We start from the raw sequence: 16,381 nt of genomic DNA, 5'->3' as shown, positions 1-16,381 counted from the left end.
TTAATATTAAATTTGAGCTGCTTCTAAAACGCACTCTGTAGTTTCTATTTACTTATTGGTTAATATTAAATTTGAGCTGCTTCTAAAACGCACTCTGTAGTTTCTATTCACTTATTCGTTAATATTAATTTTGAGCTGCTTCTTAAAGTACTCTGTTGTTCTATTTAATTATTCGTTTGTTTTATTTACATCTATTCACTGTTAGAAAAGGAGTGTTCTTCTGTTATTTGTCCTGCGATTGTTTTTGCTTTAAATTCTAGTTTTTATTGCAATCATTAAAATTGATAACTGAGCGTACGGCCAAGGGAAGCTTTTGTTTTTGTCATATCGTTCCCTTCTGGAGCTATTACAAGTGCGAAGCTGTTGCTTTTTGAGTTTCGATTGAGCCATTTTGCGTGCGGGCGAGACATTCGCGGCTCACTGAGCCTAGGAGGCGTGGCTAGCGAGAATACTGCTTAAATAGTTTGCTTACTTTCCATACTGCGGGAAAGTGAGTTCAGTCCTCAGACGAGAAAGAACGACGGCGCGTAAGTGTCTACTTTAATACTATTTCACTAGGCGGTCGTTACTTAGAGTTGCTGCTAAAAGCACTTTGTCGTTTCTGTTTAATTACTTATTCCTAAGTATTAATTTTAAGCCGCTGTTCTCTTAAGCACTCTGTAGTTTCTATTCACTTATTCGTTAATATTAAATTTGAGCTGCTTCTAAAACGCACTCTGTAGTTTCTATTTACTTATTGGTTAATATTAAATTTGAGCTGCTTCTAAAACGCACTCTGTAGTTTCTATTTAGTTATTGGTTAATATTAAATTTGAGCTGCTTCTAAAACGCACTCTGTAGTTTCTATTTACTTATTGGTTAATATTAAATTTGAGCTGCTTCTAAAACGCACTCTGTAGTTTCTATTCACTTATTCGTTAATATTAATTTTGAGCTGCTTCTTAAAGTACTCTGTTGTTCTATTTAATTATTCGTTTGTTTTATTTGCATCTATTCACTGTTAGAAAAGGAGTGTTCTTCTGTTATTTGTCCTGCGATTGTTTTTGCTTTAAATTCTAGTTTTTATTGCAATCATTAAAATTGATAACTGAGCGTACGGCCAAGGGAAGCTTTTGTTTTTGTCATATCGTTCCCTTCTGGAGCTATTACAAGTGCGAAGCTGTTGCTTTTTGAGTTTCGATTGAGCCATTTTGCGTGCGGGCGAGACATTCGCGGCTCACTGAGCCTAGGAGGCATCCCTAGCTTTTATCATTGAAGCACTGTTTGGTTGTCTATTTAACTGCGTCAGAACAGCTGACGCTGAAGCGTCAGCGGAAGCGTTCAGCCTCCTCGCGTGAAGACCGACGAGAGTAAAGACTTGCGACTTTTCCTGCGCGACTTCACCGAGCAACGACACCGACAACGCACTTAAGTACTCCTCTCCTTTATTTCACTCTTCTTTCTGTCCTCCTCTATCATGTGTTTCCAACTCATTCCGGTGGTCTCTTCACACCGCTCTAATATCACACGCACACGTCGACGCAATATTTCTAACCTGCGTCCTATCGACACTTCTTCCACTGAACCTTTCTCTTTCACGGTTGGACTCTGGAACTGTCAATCAGCTGTCAACAAATCTGACTTCATTTCAGCATTTTCTGTGCAATCTGGTTTGAGCATTCTAGGCTTGACTGAGACCTGGATTCGTCCAGAAGACTCTGCAACCCCAGCTGCTCTTTCTAATAACTTTTCCTTCTCTCACACCCCTCGTCAGACTGGAAGGGGTGGGGGGACGGGACTTCTTATTTCTAACAACTGGAAATACTCAACCCATTCTCCTCTATGCAATTATAGTTCATTTGAATCTCATACAATCACTGTAACATCTCCTATCGAACTCCACATTGTGGTAATCTACCGCCCTCCTACTCAACTTGGCATCTTCTTAGAAGAGCTGGATGGGCTGCTGTCCTCGTTTCCAGAGGATGGCAGCCCACTTCTAGTCTTTGGGGACCTCAACATTCACCTTGACAAACCCTATGCTGCTGACTTCAATTCACTTCTAGCTTCATTTGATCTACAACGTGTTATCACTACATGCACTCATAAATCTGGCAACCAACTTGATCTCATTTACATGCGAAATTGTATTTCAGACAATATTGTGGTCAAACCCCTACACATCTCTGACCACTTCTTCATTACATTTGACCTACATCTTGCTACTTGTGCACTCCCAACCCCTCTACCTGTTACTTTTAGAAGAAACCTACGCTCTCTCTCACACTCCCATCTTTCTTCTTTAGTATCCTCCTCCCTTCCCTCTCCTACTCACTTCTCATCCCTTGACACTAATGCAGCAACTGACACCTTATGCTCCACTCTTACCTCCTGTCTAGATGCTATATGCCCTCTCTCCTCCAGGCCAGCACGATCTGCTCCGACAACCCCTTGGTTATCCGATGTTCTTCGTGAGCATCGTTCCAAACTTAGGGCAGCTGAGAGAAAATGGCACAAATCTAAGGATCCATCCGACCTCAGTATGTATCGGTCTATGCTCTCATCTTTCGCTACCCAAGTACATACAGCCAAATCTTCATACTTCCACAACAGGATCAACAATTCCCCGGACGCACGCAACCTTTTCAAAACATTTAATACACTGCTTTGTCCCCCTCCACCACCTCCCACAACTTCTATAACAGCTGATGATTTCGCCACATTTTTTACAGACAAAACTACATCGATCAATAATAAGTTCTCAGCTCCACACATACAGGAACTAAAATTGACCACAATCATGGCTGGAACCCCCCACTTCTCCTTCTGTCCTTGCTCGGAGGCAGAAGTAACCAAACTTTTCCTCTCCAGCCATCCGACGACATGTCCTTTAGATCCTATCCCCTCACACCTTCTCCAAGCAATCTCCCCTACAATCCTACCGGCGCTCACACACATCATCAACACATCTCTTCTCACAGGCACTTTTCCCACTACATTTAAGCAGGCCCGGGTAACCCCACTGCTCAAAAAACCTACACTTAACTCCTCACTCATAGACAACTACAGACCTGTCTCCCTCCTTCCATTCATAGCAAAAACACTGGAACGGGCTGTTTTCAACCAGCTATCCCTATTCCTCTCACAGAACAATCTACTGGACTCTAACCAATCAGGGTTCAGAAGCGGCCATTCAACTGAGACTGCGCTACTGTCTGTCACTGAAGCCTTGCGGACGGCAAAAGCTGAGTCCAAATCATCGGTACTCATCTTGCTGGACCTATCTGCAGCTTTTGACACTGTGAATCACCAGATCCTCCTGTCCACCCTCTCAATGCTGGGTATTACAGGGACTTCACTTCGCTGGTTCAAATCCTACCTCTCTGGTAGGTCTTTCAGAGTGGCCTGGGGAGGCGAGGTATCCAAAACTCATCAACTGGTCACTGGGGTTCCTCAGGGTTCAGTTCTTGGACCTCTCCTCTTCTCCATATACACTACATCTCTGGGCCCCATCATACAGGCACATGGCTTCTCCTACCATTGCTATGCTGATGACACACAGCTCTATCTTTCTTTCAAACCAGACGATCCATCGGTAGCTGCACGGATCTCAGGTTGCCTAGCGGATATCTCTGCATGGATGAAGGAACACCATCTACAGCTCAATCTAGCAAAGACGGAACTCCTTATCTTTCCTGCCACTCCATCTCTACAGCATGACTTCTCCATCCAGTTAGGTTCATCAACAATTACCCCATCGACTTCAGCCAGAAATCTGGGTGTTATCTTTGACAACCAACTGACTTTTAAAGACCACATAGCTAAGACCGCTCGATCTTGCAGGTTTGCATTGTACAACATCAGAAAGATCAGGCCCTTCCTAACAGAGCATGCTACACAACTCCTCGTCCAGGCCCTGGTCATTTCCAGGCTGGACTACTGCAATGCTCTTTTAGCTGGTCTTCCAGCATGTACAATCAAGCCTCTACAAATGATTCAGAATGCAGCAGCACGACTGGTCTTCAACGAGCCCAAAAAGGCCCATGTTACACCTCTCTTCATATCCCTGCACTGGCTACCGGTTACAGCACGCATCAAATTCAAGACACTGATGCTGGCCTATAGGACAGCCACCGGATCATCACCTGCCTACCTCCATTCACTACTACACATCTACACTCCTTCCAGAAGACTGAGATCCTCTAGTGAAAGACGCCTCATTGTACCACCACAGAGAGGTATCAAATCACTGTCCAGAACATTCTCGTTCAACGTTCCTGCCTGGTGGAATGATCTTCCCACCCCTATCCGGAATGCAGACTCCTTAACAGCTTTCAAACGACTGCTGAAAACCCATCTTTTTTGACACTATCTGACTCAATAAAAAAAAAAAAAAAAAAAAAAAATCCTCCCTTCTAGCCTGTTTTTCCTCTCTTTCTTGATCTTCTCCTTCTAGCCTGCACTCTTCTAACAACGCCTGATATATGGTATTTTTGAACACTTCCTATGTTGATCTGCCTCCTTAGGATGAATCACTTGTTGTATTCCCAATTGTAAGTCGCTTTGGATAAAAGCGTCGGCTAAATGAATAAATGTAAATGTAAATGTAAATGTCTATGCAGGGTCAGAAAGCTCTCGGATTTCTATAAAAAAATCTTAATTTGTGTTCTAAAGATGAACAAAGGTCTTACAGGTTTGGAGCAACATGAGGATGAGTAATTAATGAGAGAATTTGTATTTTTGGGCGAACTACTCCGTCACAATCATTCTGAAATTCTTATTTAGTGATCAGTAAACATTTCTTATTATCGAAGATTAAATCTGCTGTGCTGTTTAATATTTTTGTAGGGAAATTCTTTGATAAAGAGAAAGTTTAAAAGAACATTCGTTCATTTGAAATTTTGAAAAAAAAAAAAAACTGTAACATTCTAAATGTTTTTACTGTCACGTATGGTTATTTAACACATTTTTGCATTAAATCTTATAAAAATCGTACTGAACCCAATAGTTTGAATGTGTGATATATGTATGTTTAAACTTTTGATTGGTACTACACACATACACACACCTACTAACCTGTTCTGGGGCATTGATGACTCCTGTGTTGTAGCCAAACTGCAGGGAGCCAATTACAGCTGTCGATAAAGAAAACAGGAGGTAGCATGTCACCTGCTTCTGTAACACAAGAGAGAAAAGGTTCAAGGATGGTTAGTTGCTCAACATTTTAGTTTGCCTTTTTGATTTTATTTTTCACATTTTGATCATAAAAAAAAACATATAGTCAAACCAAAATTTATTCAGACACCTTCAATATTTCTCACTTTATCACAGTTTATTCGTTATAGTTTAGAAAATGGTAATAAAATATGACAAGAACTCTGTCACAAGAACTCTCTGACTTTCTTGTTGGTTTTTCCCATTTTCCCCCGCAGTTCTGAGTGTTTTTGGTTTCTCCCTTATTGTCTGCACCTGTGTTTGTAATTAGTCTGTCTATTTAAGGTGTGTGTTTTCCCAGTACTCTTGTTGGTCTTTAATGTTATATGGATGTTTTCCCCTGGTGTTCCTGTGTCTGCCTGTATTCCGTTGGATTTATTAAATATACGTCTTTTATTTACGTTGTTGTTCGTGTGTTCCTGCCTAATCCGTGACAGAAAGACCGACCGAAACAGTTTTTTTTGCGTATTCCACCCCGTTTTGTTTATCATTCAGTTTTTCAGTCTTTTTGTTTTCGTAGTGTTTTCCCCCATGGATTCCTTCCTCCATCCTGAATTCATCCTCCTCCGGCTGAAGCAGGGGGATTTACCGCTCGAGGGTTACACATTCATGTTCCAGCTTGTAGCAAACACCACCAGCTACCCGGACAACACGCTCTGTACGTTCTATGATGCTAGCCTCAATGCGTCGTGCAGAGCGCCGTCGTCCAAGGATGGCCCTCGAGCGGATTTCGCCGCATTTGTGGAGTGGACACTGGCGAGAAACAGACCCGCATTCCCCGCCTGTTCCAAGGAGCATCTCGCCAGTGCCACTCCGGACCCAGAGCCCAGCCAGCCACCCCGACCCCCGGATTATGAGCCCTTCACAGACGGAAAGCCCGAGCCCGGAGCGACAGCAGTATGGAGTGCCGACGGGGTCAAAACTGCTGATCAGGTGCGTGAGCCGGCCATTACATCCGCGACGGTGGAGTGCTTCGTGGAGCAAGAGAGGGCTGTAGAGAGCCCCGTCCACTGCACCGCCACTGGGGGTGAGCAAGAGCACTCTGGGGACTTAATTGACTGTTTCACGGAAATACCCATCTGCCTGGATTTCCCTCCCACCCTCCCTCTTCTGCCTAAGCCTGAATCTCCGCTGGTTCCGCCCAGCCATCCAGAGTCACCGCTGGTTCCGCCCAGCCTTCATGAATCCCCGTTGTCTGCTGTCTGTCCCCTTGCTCACCCTCAGCCCACCATCTGTGCGGTGGGTTCGCCGCGGGTCTGCCAATCTCCATCGGTGTCATGGCTGGAGGATCCCTCACCATCGCCTCAAGCCTCAGAGTCCTGGACTCCGCCTCGGCCCTCCGACCCTGCGGCTCCACCCCGGCTCTCTGCTCCCTCGTCTCCGCTGTCGCCCGACGGTCCACCAGCTCCACCGGGCTCCATCGTCCCTCCGGCTCCGCCCTGGTCAGTCGTCGCCCCACCTTCGCCTCTGGACTATACTCCTCCGGCTGTGCCTCGTCGCTCCGTCCCACCAGCTCGTTGGACCTCCTCCCTCCGGCGGGCACAGCCTCGGCCCTCTGTCGCTCCGGCTCCGCCGCGGACCTCCGGATCTCCATCTCCGCCTTGGTCGCCAGAGCCTTGGGTTCCGCCTTGGCCCTCCGGATCCGCGGTGTCACCCAAGATCTTCGGCTTTCCGTCTCCGCATCGGGCTCTCCCACCACCTGCTCCGCCTCCGTCGGTCGGCCCCATGGAGTCGTCAGCCTCTCCTCCACCATGGCTCCCCCCTCCATCGGCTCCACCTTGGAACTCCATCATGGCTGAGTTCTGGGTCCCACCTGGCTCCTCCTGCTCCAGCCCCTTCCTGTCACCTCCTTGGCTCCTCCCTCTGTCACCACCCTGGTCTCCATCTTGTGTCCTCCTCCCGGGAGTCCGTCCTCCACCTAAGCCCCCTCCTAAGACTTTGTACTGTTTCCTTTTGTCTGTTTGTCGGCACAAGGACATGCCTTCCGGGAGGGGGAGGTAATGTCACACCCCTGGACTTTCTTGTTGGTTTTTCCCATTTTCCCCCGCAGTTCTGAGTGTTTTTGGTTTCTACCTTATTGTCTACACCTGTGTTTGTAATTAGTCTGTCTATTTAAGGTGTGTGTTTTCCCAGTACTCTTGTCGGTCTTTAATGTTATATGGATGTTTTCCCCTGGTGTTCCTGTGTCTGCCTGTATTCCGTTGGATTTATTAAATATATGTCTTTTATTTACGTCGTTGTTTGTGTGTTCCTGCCTGCATCATGACAAACTCTAAGTTAAACTGCGTCAGAACAAATTAATCTTGATAATGTCAGATAGCTTTGATAGAAAGGTATGTAATGGATTACAATCCACCAAAAATTCAGACATTAGTATAACAATATTTACACAACTATAAAAACTTTTGACCAATTACCAAGCAATGCTTAATTTTGTTCAGTCTGTGGTGTAAAAAGCATAAGCAATTAAAGAAAACACTTCAGAAAAACATGGTCAGGTCAAAGTTTCTGAATAATTTTTGGTCCCAGATTCTTAGTTCACTGTATGAAGAATTTTTGGGTATAATATGTCACAGTTTACTTTATTTTGCTATCCTCACTTACATAAATGAACTATAGTGTCTTGCACCCAATAGTGAAATATCAAAAATTATATCTGGTGTCTGAATATTTTTTGGTTTGACTATACACACACACCTTAAAAGAGAGTTCTCAGATTAGAGAACCCTATTTATTCATAAAAACACAAAATTTTTTATATTCAAAATTGTCTATATAAAATGTGTCAACAACATTAGGATGTCACGTTGATCATTTTTTCTTGGGTCGTGTTCCTTTAAAGTCCTAGTTTACTGGCTACTCCCCTAGATTCTTTTGTTAATGTTTGCTTGACTGAATTCTGTAAGAACAGCACTGAAAAAGGTCAAGCCATTCACAAGATTCATAGATTTACATCTGCAGAATGAAATAAACAGACAGCCTGGGGGGAGGTTCAATTAAATTAGAAACGCTAATTCAGCAGCAAACAGAGGAAATTAGAAAATTAAGACTTTTATCTTTATTAAGTTTAGACTTAAATCTTCTTTGAGTGTTGGTGTTTGGGTGAAAATGTCCTTTAAAGGTTGTATCAGCGATTTCTAGCCTGAAACATAAAGTGTCAATTTCAGCTGACCTTTCATCACGATCCGCTCGCTGCCTGCCCCATAAATTGTCTGTGAAAAAACCGCGTCTCTCTGGTCAGCCTAGGGTCCAAGATATGCCAAAAAAACAATCGGCACTACCAACCTTTCCACAGATAAACAAACTGTGTTCCAACCAATCAGCGTCAGGGGTTTGGTGTTGTGGACTTTTGCTCCGCCTCCCTCACATCCCTGCACCAGTAGGAAAGTCCACAACACCAAACCCAGGCAGCGAGCGGATCGTGATGAAAGGTCAGCTGAAATTGACACTTTATGTTTTAGGCTAGAAATCGCTGATACAACCTTTAACATTCATAATATGTCACCCTAGACCACAAAACCAGTCATAATGGTTAATTTCCCATCAAAGATGAATAAATAAGCTTTCCATTGATGTATGGTTGGTTAGGATAAGACAATATTTGGCTGAGATACAACTATTGTAATCTGAGGGTGAGAAAAAAAAAACAACATATGGAGAAAATAGCCTTTAAATTTGTGCAAATGAAGATCTTAGCAATGCATATTACTAATCAAAAATTAAGCTTTGACATATTTACAGTAGGAAATGTACTAAATATCTTTATGGAATCATTACTTAATATCCTAATGATTTTTGGCATAAAAGAAAAATCGACAATTTTGACCCATACAATGCATTTTTGGCTATTGCTGCAAATATCCTTGTAATACTTAAGACTGTTTTTGTGGTCCAAGGTCATATATTTATGTCATATTTATTCATTTTATTCAGTTTTGCTCTGAGCAAAATAACATATACTTTTAGTTGACAATAATGTGCAAAATGACAGAATAAAATCACTCAAACTGTAATAATTAAACTCTAACAAAATATTTGTACATTTATTATAATTATTATTTAGGAACATTAAAAATAAACATAAAATCAGTGACAACTGTACTTATGAACTCCTTAAATAGTAACATATGATTAATAATTATATTAAGCATAGTATAATACATAATTTATTAATATATACTTTATATATAATGTAATCGCAAACCATCTTATTAATACAATAAATCATATATAAATATATTATTTATATATTTAAGCTTGCTTCATCGAATTCTCTAAAGAAATGAAAAAAGATCTAGTAGTTACACTGTTTTGATTGATGTAGTAAACAATGGGATGTAAACACGACAGCAGCCAACGGCATATTATTAAAAAGCTCATCTTAATCATCACAAATCAGCCATGTCCTGAAACGGCCCTGCCTTCAGCTGTAAGACAACACTGCGGCTACAGATTCCAGGTTTCTAGGGCAATAGGACACAGCAGTGCTGACACTGTGAATTGTGAAGGGCTATGTGATGCTGAGATGGTCAGACATTCAACACAGGTGACCTTAAAGATATTATTGAACTATACCAAAACCAAAGGACCGTATACTGTTTACCACAAACTGTACAAATACAGTTGTAGTTCTATGACACGGATGCATCTGTGTAGGTTGCATAGGGCCTTTCTTACACAATATTCGGCCTTATCTAAGCAAAACCAACTGTCTGAAAGATATGTCGATCAATAGCATAATTTCCTTTTAATCCGATCCTGTTATTCCTATTACTCGCTCACTTCCGCACTCATGCAAATACTCTCAAGTCACGATGACTCAGTGAAAAAAGTTTGTCATCTGACAAAGGCATTCTGAGTCAAACGCTCAGAATTAAAGAGCTACAAAACAACCTTGACAGAAAAGTCCTAACATGTGTAGACAGCTATGAATGAAAACATCTAATCTTATTTCAGACTGATCTAATCTGCAGATATTGTGAGGGATAAGATTATATAAATAAACATCCAATACAAATAACCTCACCACCCACTCTGTTTTTCTCTCCTTGTCTCTCCTAAACATTTACATCCCAATAGGTCTTAATATTCTTTATATCCCATCCTCAGCATCTCAGCCACTCCCTCTTTGTCATAGCAACATCCTAGGGTAACAGCTGCACTGACATTCCTCTCAATGAGACTACAGCAAACACTGGGATTATGCATGACACTGCTGATTGATCACATTGATTAACCTTTGACATATATTCAGTGCTAAAACAAAGCCTGCATATACATATAAACACTACACATAGCAAAAATGGTTACTCAAAATCATGCAAAGCACCTATATACTGTAGTAGGCCTCCATTCATGTTACCTAGATGCAACACATAGACTTATAATACATGTACACCATTTTATATAATTAAAATGCATAACTGTCATATTTAAATTCATGTAGAGTCTTGTGGTAACATATCATTATACTATAAAACAAAAACAGCTTGCATTGAATGAGGAAAACAGGTTAAAAGGACCAACCTTCTCCCCCTCCATCTTGCCAGAGTGGAAACGTCCAAGATTGATGGATTCCGGGCGAACGTGATACTTGGCACACAACCTCCTTAGGTCCGAGATGCGATGCTCTTCCTCACTATTTTGCTTTTAGAAACTGTAAAATTGTAAAACATTACAATTAGCGTCTTTTAAGTAATGTGGGACAACACACAGTGTCACACAACGTATTATCCCCTAAACAATCTGTAGCATCTCTCGCAACATCCAGACAAGTTTTAAGCGAAGCACAAACGTTATAGAGACACACAAGCCTATGATATTAAAATGTATAATTTAATTGTTAAATAACGACAGTAGCATTTATGTTTCAATATTTCATTCTGAAATAAACAACAAAGCTCGAATATTGTTTGTATAGTTACATTTTCAGTCGAACTTTTGTAGTAAAATATTTTTTTAAACCGTTTTGGAACGAACGTTTGTGTAAAAAAATACGTACTTATATGAAACCTTTATTTTACAGTGTAAAACCGCAAAAATAAAAGAAAACATGAACATTTTAATTAAATAAACCCCCAAAACTACGCTGTCTTACAACAGGTGTTTCTGAACATTGCTGACTCTACTTTTTTGGCAAGTTGATTTGGTAGCATCTTCTTCACCTCAGACCTGCTTTTGAACATTAAACATTTTACACGTGTAAAAATAAATATTTTCGTAGGCTACTTTTAAACGCCAAAATAATACATTTTTATTAACACTACTATAGCCTACTATTACAGGTCACACTGTGCATGTAATATTTTAACATTAACCACGATATTCATCACTCTTTTCCACTTAAATAAGACGCTGACAAATTAATTCATAGGCTACTAAACAGACAAATAAGATCATAGAAGATCCGGCTACTGCAATATTCAGCATCAGGCTATTGTGGTAAATCTAATGCATATTATTAAATGTATATCATCAGTTGATGCTGCAATTACCTTATCTCTCCTGCGTCGTGACCACCCGTTCGCGTGTGCACGTATCTCCACTGACCCACTGGCACTGAAGTCTATAGAATTGCGCTCCGTCAATGATGTATTCTTTTATTCGTCACACGCAGCCTACACGACAAACCGCACGTTCTCCTTTGACGGAATACCGCCGGTCGCGCACGTAAAACCTCACCCCCGCCCCTTTATTTATCCGCGACTCGTATTTCGCATCATGCCTTGTGACAGCTGTTCCGTCACAGCGCCTCGTGATGCGGGAATACCTTATTCGGCGAGGTTTCGGTTGGGATGCGGATTGTGCTCGTGGGGTGGGACCAAGAGCATCCGATACCGCCGCCCATGATGCTCTGCGCGGGTGACCTTGATAGAGCATCAGCTGACGGGTGCTACCAAATGGATGCAGCGCCGGGTACCACAAACTCCAGTGAATGCAGCCATGCGGCTTTTACTTCCTGGAATTTGTAGAGCGAAATAAGTAGTGTGAAAAATCCTATTACTGTACTATATAATATTCACCTTTTCTTATATTTTTTTCTTTGTTCATCTATCCGTTGAAAACCGTAGTAGGCACATCCCACTTGCGTTTATTCAGGCCTCAAAGACGCACGTGAGTCATGGCAGTATCAAATTCTGCAGTACAACAGCCCAAATTCTACTGCAGAAGGAGTCACAAGACTCAGGATGATTTTATAACACTAGAGAGTTGCATCATTATATACATCTTATTTATGTTCACTGTAAAAGATTGTGTTGGTTTTTATAGATTTAAATCCACTTTGTGAGATTGGGCTAGTCGTCACTTTTTGTCAGGATATGGTTCTTTATAGTTAACTTTGTGTGCATGCATGTATAGGCTACTGTACAAGTATTGGTTAGTTATTGAACATTTCCACCAATTACCAGGACAAAAAAAAAAAAAAAAACAACAGTTAACATTGGGAACCTGCTGTTTTGTACTATTCAAAGTGAATGTCTGCATTTAAAATGTATTACAGTCTATTCAATGTTGTGTTTCATGTAAAAAAAAAAAAAAAAAAAAGGGAACTAGCAAAATAGAAAATGTTAAAAATAGTAATAAATATAATTGCCTTAGTTTGTTTTTGAACTTAGTTCAAATTTTTCTTTATTGTATCCCATTGTGGGTTTTATTGTGTTCACTTGTTTTTCCATGAGCTATTACAGGGTGTATGATGATAAGATCTGTTCACGTTTGTTGCCATTAAGAAAAATTTGGTAATAAATAGTGTCTTATGTATTTTAATATTTTAACATTTAATTAAACATGAAATCAAATATGAAAAAAACCTTTTAAAACTAAAAAAAGAAAACTTAAAATCGTATTATCAAATTAAATATCATATCAAATTTCTTTCACTACTAGTCAAAAGTGTTTGAACGGTAAGATTTTTAATTTTTTTTAAATAAGTCTCTTCAGCTCACCAAGCTTGCATTTATTTGATCCAAAATACAGCAAAAGCAGTAATATTGTAAAATATTTTTACTTTTTAAAATAACTGCTTTATATTTGATTTGATTTTAAAATGTAATTTCTTCCTGTGATCAAAGCTACATTTTCAGCATCATTTCTCCAGTCTTCAGTGTCACCTGACCCTTCAGAAATCATTCTAATATTTAGATATGCTGTTCAAGAAACAATTTTATTATTATTATAAATATTTTTTTTTTTCAGAATTCTTTGATGAATAGAAAGATCCAAAGATCAGCATTTATCTGAAATAAAAAGCTTTTGTGGCATTATACACTATACCATTCAAGGGCTCAGTATAATTTTTATTTATTTATTTATTTTCTGGTATTAATAGAAATTAATACTTTTATTTAGGATGCTTTAAATTGATCAAAAGTGATGATAAAGACATTTATAATGTTACAAAAGATCTATATTTCAGATAAATGCTGTTCTTCTCAAATTTCTGTTCATCAAAGAAATCTGAAAAATTCTACTCAACTGTTTTAAACAGAATAATAATAATAATAATAATAATAATAATAATAAATGTTTTTTGAGCAGCAAATCAGAATATTAAAATGATTTCTGAAGGATCATGTGACTGGGATAATTATGCTAAAATTCAGCTTTGAATTGTATTTTGGATCAAATTAATGCAGGCTTAGTGAGCAGAAGAGACTTCTGAAGAAACACTAAAATTCTTACTGTTTAAAAACTTTTGACTGGTAGTGTACATTTTGAAGTACAGTTAAGCATAATAGGCATACAAGTCTAAAACACAAACTTCAATGTATGGTTTTGTGTTACAAGAGGTGTTCACATTTTTTTTTCACATTATGTGATGGGATTTCTAAAAAAAAAGATACTTTTCTGCCATCCTCAGGACGCAGCGTGCAACTGCACCGTCAGAGCTTGTAATTCAATAACATTAGCATAATAATAGGGCATCTGTCATATAATTCTCACAGAAATGTGTACTGTAGATTTGTGAAATCATTTTTATTGGCACACTTATTGACAATAGTAAATAATTAAAAATTCATAATGCATTAGGCACTTAGAGGCCTTAGTGGTCTAGTCCCAACAACCACTAAAGTGGTTGCTTCTGCAAATAGGATGGTGAGTCAGAAAAAAATATATACTGAAATTTGATATTTTTTTCAAACAAGTTTCCTTTTGATTTAATTTTTCAAGTCACATTATATGCTATGCATTTTACATGGAATTGTCACTGACCATAGAGCATTTCATAAAGGTTAAACAGGACAAGCCATCCCAGTTTAAGCCATTTCATTATTCACAAACTCTGATCAATTTAATTGAAAATCTATTTTTCTTATTGCATTTTTCTAAAAGTCTCTATTTACAACACACACATCACATTTAATGGAGTAGTTCACTTTCAGAACAAGAATTTACAGATAATGTACTCACCCCCACCAAACAAATGTTTTACTAAAAAACATAATTTCCTTATGACTGAAGAAAGAAAGACATGAACATCTTGGATAACAAGGGGGTGAGTACATTACCTGTAATTTTTTGTTCTGAAAGTGAACTACTCTTTTAAATGTGCAAGGCAAATTTATATATATTTCCAATCATCAAAGTACTCGAAAAGGTCAGGCAGACAAAGGCTGTTTCTTATGCAAAGGTTTCTTTTGTTTGCCATCTCCCACTCATTACCATTAAACATGACAAAACCTCTGCCCCGGCTCCAAACAGTACAAGAGACTAATTGCTTTTTGCCTTTATGAATTTATTGACATCTCAATGTTCATTCCCTAAATGTGAGTAACCCAGTGAAAAATGCATGTTTCGCTGTCAGTGTTGTGTAACTACTCTCACAAAACGTGATGCGAAAGGACTGTAAATGTTACAATTACAGATAGTTTGGGGATGATATAGTAGATTATTTTACTTAAACTGCAGTTGTTCTGTATTTCAGTCACTATTAAACACTGGGTGTCTCACAGACTCTCTTTTGGCCATTTTTGAGGGAACAGCTGGTGAGCTGATGTCCCCTGGGTGCCGGACAGACACAATGCGACTGGTTATCTGCAATCTAGCTGTCTAGTCCCAAAATTTGCAGACACTATAGATTCAATGCATTTTCAATTTTTGGCTGTGAAGAGCATTCTTGTTGTAAAGATCATATGAAGGATTTCTTATTCTGGCTGAGTTGTTCATTCATTCATTCATTTAAATAAGGTCCTACTAATAATTGTATACCCAGAAGCTTTGAAAAATATGTATGTATACCTAAGTTGCCATGAAACTGTATACCTACCAAACAAACAATAAATAAATACATATGCATATCAAAACTAAACATTTTTAATAAAAAAAAAGCAGTTAAAGATGGCTAGCATTTGTCTCGATGCAGTAAGATCTCGTCCTCTAGGGGGCAAAGCCTGTTTAAATGACAGCTTTCATCATCTAACATGATGTAATGGAGTGTAACTCTCTGTCAGTCACACAGTTTATTAAAGTACGATGTTGGAAAAAAGAATACACTGTTTATCGAAAGATTTTGATAAAACTAAACATCCTGACGAGTGGCACTTACTTCGAAGTGATAACATGCCAAAATATGCACTTTTTCGACTGCTAAATTTAAACCAGGTAGGCTACGTGAGGAAATTTACGAGACCTTTATATTTCCTTACTATATACAATTACACCGTTAATATATCCCTGATGACACCTACACCTACAGCCGAATGTCAGCGGATACCGTGTCAACTAGATGAGCCCCAGAGACAGATCATCAGAAAGAACTCCTACCCTAAACGGCCACCGGCACAAGGCCACGGGAACCAGATGAGTCCTCTCCAATTTGACTTTGCTGCAATATGGAACTTTTGCACTTTTATTGACATTTTATTTTATTATTTTAATACTGTAAGGTTGCTTTGACACAACTTGTATTGTAAAAAGCGCTGTATAAATAATCTTGACTTGACTTGACTTGATGAAATAATCAGCACCAATTGAATCAGCGTAATGTCACAACTTAATCTTTGTAAACATTTATAGCTTAAATGAACGAAATGAGAGCCCCAGTCCTCCTGTTCTCACTCACCTTTGTGCATATTCCACGCCATCATTTATGGCCCTGCCGTTCAGTCTCATTTGATTTCAGATGCTTCATTAATTTAGATTTCATCGACATTTTGGCTAAATTTAAATGTTTTTCCTCACCTGTTGT

The 16,381-nt window shown here is 39.4% G+C and overlaps 1 protein-coding gene across 1 annotated transcript in view; it reads right to left on the bottom strand.

Annotated features, from left to right (window-relative positions):
- The window catches only part of slc2a3a (solute carrier family 2 member 3a), a 34,116-nt gene extending 22,094 nt beyond the window's left edge, over window positions 1–12,022 (bottom strand). The window contains exons 1-3 of the mRNA XM_073821427.1: window positions 11,688–12,022; window positions 10,720–10,849; window positions 5,056–5,154 (exon numbers count right to left, since the gene is read on the bottom strand). Coding sequence (XP_073677528.1) covers window positions 5,056–5,154; window positions 10,720–10,734 — 114 coding nt within the window. The 5' untranslated portion in view covers window positions 10,735–10,849; window positions 11,688–12,022. The remainder of the gene's footprint in view (window positions 1–5,055; window positions 5,155–10,719; window positions 10,850–11,687) is intronic.
- Window positions 12,023–16,381: the final 4,359 nt, after the last annotated feature.

The sequence above is a fragment of the Garra rufa genome, chromosome 17 (genome assembly GCF_049309525.1).
Source record: "Garra rufa chromosome 17, GarRuf1.0, whole genome shotgun sequence".
In the NCBI taxonomy this organism is placed as follows: Eukaryota; Metazoa; Chordata; class Actinopteri; order Cypriniformes; family Cyprinidae; genus Garra; species Garra rufa.
The sequence above is the reverse complement of the archived record's forward strand: the minus strand, read 5'-3'. Positions and strand labels throughout refer to the sequence as shown.